Genomic DNA, 5708 nt, shown 5'->3' with positions numbered 1-5708 from the left:
GTAGAATTCAAATAGCTCTGATACATTTTGTGGTCTGCGCCGACTCGCGCATGTGATCTGCTCCGTGCTATCGTGTCTCTGGCCCGGAGCAGAGTGTGTGTGCGGTGCGGTGGTTAGCGTGACAGCGCGAATCCAGACTTCTTTTTTTCCTCAATGGAAAGCATATTTACACTGTTTGAATCGTTCCCTGTCCCCTATATAGTGCACTACGTGCCATTCACTGTACAGAAAATACTAATTCTGTGGACAAGTGACCGATTTCAGCCGCGGCTTCAGCGTCTATTTTATAGTGTAGGGGGCGGGGCTTCGGCTTCTAGAGAGCATTTGATTAGACAGAAAGTTTGATGAGAAGCTGAAGTACGATGTGACGTCAAAAAAATCGTTGAGCCGTTTTGGCGGAAGTGACGAACTGCAAGCTTTGAATGCTTATATCTTCTAAATGCGAATTTTGTCACTGTTTTGGAGCACACTGCCTTATAGATAACCTTAAGACTAACATATTGATACTAACACCCAAAAAACTTTAATTTTGATTTCATGGGGACCTTAACAGCGTGACCTTGATACCAGAAATATACTATCCATTATCAATCGCTGTTTACATTGAATGTAGGCTAATAAAATTAGAAGAATCATCCTTCGATACTTCGCTGGTTATTTTTTTGTCACTTATGTGTTAATCAGGCTATTTGTCTGGTCAGGCAGTTCGACCTGTATTCTGCTACTGCGATACTCTCAGTAACTATCGCAGGGAAGAAAAAATCTTCAGTCTGTCCAATGATTGTAAACAGTCATTAGGTCCGTCAGACTGAAGATATTTTAGCGGTAATGTGACCAAAAATATTTAAGACCCATCGAATCCGAATTTAAGACATTTTAAGACTTTTTAAGGCCTCATATTAGGAAAACGTTATTTAAGACATTTTAAGAGTTTTTAAGGACCCGCGGACACCCTGTATTAGTTCTTGTTTTAAGCATAAACTCACTTCATTTTGTTCAGTTTCTCAGAAAACAAAGACTTCATGTGTTCATTTTGCATCTCAAGTAAATGTTTCTTGATTTAAGGATGTTTGTATTGGATAACAAGACAAATATTGAGGTAGATATTCATATGTTTCCAGTGCATGCAACATTTAATGCCACAAATTTATGAATTTAAGACTTTCTGCTCTGATTTAAGACCTTCTTCAGGTCTTAAATTGCAGAAGGGCGAGTTAAAACTTTTTAAGAGCCACAGAAACCCTAAAATTAATTTAAAAGATTGTAAAAGTCACACGCTGGAAAGACTGACCTGCTGCTGGATGAGGAAGCTTCTCTTTGCGCCGAGTCGCAGGAGTTTGTCTGGAGACGGAAAGCTCAGGAAAGTCGAGACGTCTGGAGTACGAGGTGCCGAAGGTGGCGTTGAGAACTACGTAAACAGATACACATTTACTTTGTTCTCACTTATGCTTTCTGTTTTGTAATGTTGATTTGAATTGTGCTTCAAACGGGAAGAATGGACATTTTGATCAAACCTGATTTAATTCACTCTGTTCTTCTTCTCTTTCTCCCTCCTCTTCCTCCTCCACATCTTCATCATCATCATCATCATCGTCGTCATCGTCCTCCTCCTCATCTTCATCTTCCTCAGGTTCTCCCTCGTCATCACTGTGACATGAGAAGAAAATACGCTCATTCATACGCATGTGAACATGAGACACAAAAGCTGATGCAAATTAGGTAAAATATATAAAAATATCTATTTTCCACATTAAGATTAAGAGAATTTGCGAGGGAAATGTGCTGGACTGTCATGAACGTCACAGTGCAGTTTATTGTTTAGTGTATGATACCTCAGAGAGCCCAGTTTGTCTGCCATGTTCATGTTCTCCATCACCTCTCTCAGCCTTTCACAGCCTTCTTCACCTAGAATGTTACCTGAAGCCAAACACAACCAAATGTATGTAATGTTTTTTTTTTAATTACACAAGTTTATGTCATCATGTTATTTTAGTATTATCTATATTAGTATTAATATTTTGAGTTTTAATATATAATATTACTTTAAACTATTATATTATATACTATATACTATAAAATATTTACTACTTTAATAATGAATATTTTTGAAAGTTTTATTTTTAAATATTCAGTTTTCATTTAAATTTGTTTTTTATTTTTAGTCATTTTGTCTTTTTATTAGTTTTTTATATTACTAATTAGATTTGTTTTAAATTTCAGTTTGTTTTTGTATTTTTATTTATTTCCAATTAATAATTTTAGTGCTTCAACCTAACATTTTCAATTTTCATTTAAAGTTATTCATCTAATATTTTTATATTTCTGCTTTATTACAATTAACAAACGTTTTTATTAGATTTGGTTTACCCTGTAACCAGTCTTATCATTGAGATACTAATGTAGTTTTATTAATACTTTAAATTCATTTTTATTTTTAAATTTTCTGTATTCACTTTAATTTTAAAGTTTTAGTAATTTTGTTGTTTTTGTCCTTTTTATTAGTTTAATATATATATATATATAAATTTTAATTACATTTCAGTTTTAGTTATTTTAGTACAAATTGTTAAACTAAATAAAAATTAAATTTCTTTGGCAACTAGCAGAAATAAAGTTTATTTTTTTTAGTTTTATTTCAATTAACATTTATTTTACTTTAATTAAAAATGGTTTTAGTAAATTATAATAACCCATAATGACTGCTTTATCACTGTTTGTGTATTTTAATATTTTAAACGTATGTATTAGGTGATTAATAGCAATGCATCAAATTTAAGCAAACAGACAAATACACGGCCTTGACATAATTTTTCAACTTAAATGTCACAGAGTGGTTTATATCCTGTTCACCACCATCGGTTTGAGAGCCAAACTTGGCTTGCTGACTGTTTGGATGTTTGCAGATAAATCCTGACAATGATGTGATGTTTTTTTCTGTTTGAATGTGTGATTATACCATTCAGGTCAAGTTTTTCTAACTGATCTTTATGCTGGACGGATCGAGCCACTTCCAGCGCAGCATCCTCAGTGATTTCCCCAAAAGATAGATTCAGCTCCTGATGAGAGTGAGACGAGCACGGTTACTGATTAAGCTTTAATCATGTCATCATTTGAAGTGCTTTAGCCAAAGCTATACTGCATAGAAACTGATCATCTACCAGTACCTTGAGAATTGGCAGTCCTTCTCTCAGGGTCTCTGCTATGGCACTGGCGCCTTCAGACCGAACAAGACAGTCACCAAAATTTATCACCTGCACATTGCGCAGGTGTTTCAATGCCTAACAAACAGAGAAACACCTTTGAAATGAAGGCAGGAAACTACAGGAATATCTATTGGTTTTCATGCACTGGTCAATTTCGGGCTATTTTGCTTCCATAACATTTCTTCTTTCATAGTAGTGGCAAGAAACCATCAAAAATACACACATCTATTAGTTGCCATTTTTACCAGCTTAATTTTTATATTTAGCTGTTGATGTCGTACAGCTTTTCAATAATTCCACTGATTTTCCAGCTAAAGCACAGTCTCTGCTCTCCAGTGTACCTGTGCCATGGCGATCGCTCCTCTCTTGGTGAAAGTGTTGTCATTGAGGTTCAGCACTCGCAGTTGTGGGTTGTGTTGCATTGCTGTGGCTAAAGCTGTGACTCCTTGGTAATTGATGCCATTCTGGGGCATCTGCACTTCCTCCAGACTGCCGATCAACTGAGAAAATAAAGCAACACCAATACATTAATGGAGACGATAAAGCGATTAACTAATGGACCAACACTAGGCTTGCTGCAATAGTCTGTGTTGACGGTGTTACCGGTGTTAAGCCGCAACCAATGAAGAAGATAAAGCAATGAACCAATGGACCAAAACCAGTGGACCAATGAAGAAGATAAAGCAATGGATCAACACCAGTGGACCAATGAAGAAGATAAAGCAATGGATCAATGGACCAAAACCAGTGGACCAATGAAGAAGATAAAGCAATGAACCAAAACCAGTGGACCAATGAAGAATATAAAGCAATGGACCAAATCCAAAGGACCAATCAGCTAAGGGAAACCGAAAAACATCCATAATGGACCAAATGACAAAGTTCGGCAATAAGGTAGATTTTAAAACACCAAATTAATGAAAAGCAAGAAAAATATTAATATTACTCTGGAGCATGTGTCAGTTCTCTAATGGTTCAGCACCTGAAAGGCCTGTGCCAGCGCTGTGGCTCCATCGTTCTCCAGTCTGTTCCTGCCGGTGATGAACACCTTCAGCTGCAAGGGGGCGCCGAGCGCACTCGACTCCTTATGACACACCGTCAGAGCTGCCGCCAGGATCTAGAGAAGCAGGTAACACCAAATTTACTAACACATTAATTGGCAATATAATAGAGCACAACTGTGGTGCCCAGTTTTTCAAGGGATGATGACATCATCATCATAAACTCCACCCACCTTTCCTCCTCCGATTCCCATTCCGCAGTTGTTTAGGCGCAGTTCCTGCAGCGTGTGGCAGGTGGCACTCTTGAGCAGCTTCTCGATGCCTTTCATGCCATCGGGTCCGAAAGCGTTATCGCTCAGATCCAGAACCTTCAGCCGAGCTCCAGCCGTGATTAACGCGTCGCCCAGAGAAACCTAGAGAAGCATCGTTTACTAGCGTTAAACGGTTTGTTATAGTCATGACTACTCAATATGAGTGCACTGGGTTTGATTAAGAGTTTGCAAAAGTCTTTGCTCTAAAAGATGAAATATTAAATCATTCAGTGTTCATGTTACCAGTGCTGGAGGAATCTCAGCTCGCAGGCGGCCAGTAAACATGTCGCTCCAGTGGCAGCACTAACATAAGAGAAAAAAATGTAAAACAATTGAGATAAAGGAGATAGTTTTGACAATGTGATTCGTAAGTGAACATTATTATCAACAATATTATCATCTAAACGTGGTTTCTTGCTCTTGGCAGCTAATAATTCAATGCGCAAAACACACTTTACTGATTTCCTAAGCAGATATGGTGAAGTAATATATAGAAAATATAAGATGGGAGGAAATATTATATGGTAAGACTGCACAATAAGATGTTTTGTTAACATTAATTAACATGAACTAACAATGAACAAAACGTCTATAGCATTTATTAATCTTAGTTAATGTTAATCTTAATGGGCACATTCATTAGTTAATGAACTGCGAACCAACATGTACAAACATTTTTATTGAAAAAGGTCTATAAATGCTAATTATTAGTTATATTGTTTTATTTATAATATATGGCTATTAGGCTTGCCGCGATAGACGGTGCTGACGGTGATACCAGTGTTAAGCCGCAACACCGGTTACGTCACTTGCCCACCGCGTCAACGACCCCCACCGTCGTTTTGATTTTTTATAGTAATAAAAATAATTTAGTTCAGTAAAAGAACAGACACTACAATTAAAAACTGAACGCGGCTGCTCAATGCAGTTGAACGACAGTCGCATCACAGATCAGATTTCATTTCTCCAGTGAGGAGAGTGAGTCGAGCTGACTGACAAGAAGAGTGAGGTGAGACAGACAAGACGATCACGGATTATTTAGTTGCAAAAGCACCTGTTTGGCAATATTTTGGATTTTGAAAAGCCTGTTGACTTTTGCCGTTTATCTAAGGTGATTTTGGAAGTTTTTTTAAACATTCATTTCTTATTTAATTGGTTCCACATTGTTTGCTGATTTTTACTTTATTTAAACT

At 36.9% G+C, this 5708-nt stretch overlaps 1 protein-coding gene across 1 annotated transcript in view; it reads right to left on the bottom strand.

The window, feature by feature from the left end:
* Nucleotides 1–5708, bottom strand: part of rangap1a (RAN GTPase activating protein 1a) — a 19230-nt gene that overhangs the window by 5349 nt on the left and 8173 nt on the right. The window contains exons 4-12 of the mRNA XM_016489573.1: nucleotides 4759–4818; nucleotides 4438–4617; nucleotides 4186–4320; nucleotides 3545–3703; nucleotides 3165–3278; nucleotides 2957–3056; nucleotides 1833–1917; nucleotides 1515–1647; nucleotides 1292–1408 (exon numbers count right to left, since the gene is read on the bottom strand). Of these exons, the coding sequence (XP_016345059.1) occupies nucleotides 1292–1408; nucleotides 1515–1647; nucleotides 1833–1917; nucleotides 2957–3056; nucleotides 3165–3278; nucleotides 3545–3703; nucleotides 4186–4320; nucleotides 4438–4617; nucleotides 4759–4818 (1083 nt within the window). The remainder of the gene's footprint in view (nucleotides 1–1291; nucleotides 1409–1514; nucleotides 1648–1832; nucleotides 1918–2956; nucleotides 3057–3164; nucleotides 3279–3544; nucleotides 3704–4185; nucleotides 4321–4437; nucleotides 4618–4758; nucleotides 4819–5708) is intronic.

The sequence above is a fragment of the Sinocyclocheilus anshuiensis genome, unplaced genomic scaffold (genome assembly GCF_001515605.1).
Source record: "Sinocyclocheilus anshuiensis isolate Anshui unplaced genomic scaffold, SAMN03320099.WGS_v1.1 scaffold30, whole genome shotgun sequence".
NCBI lineage: Eukaryota > Metazoa > Chordata > Actinopteri > Cypriniformes > Cyprinidae > Sinocyclocheilus > Sinocyclocheilus anshuiensis.
Note: the sequence above shows the minus strand (reverse complement) of the source record. Positions and strands in the feature narration are given on the sequence as shown.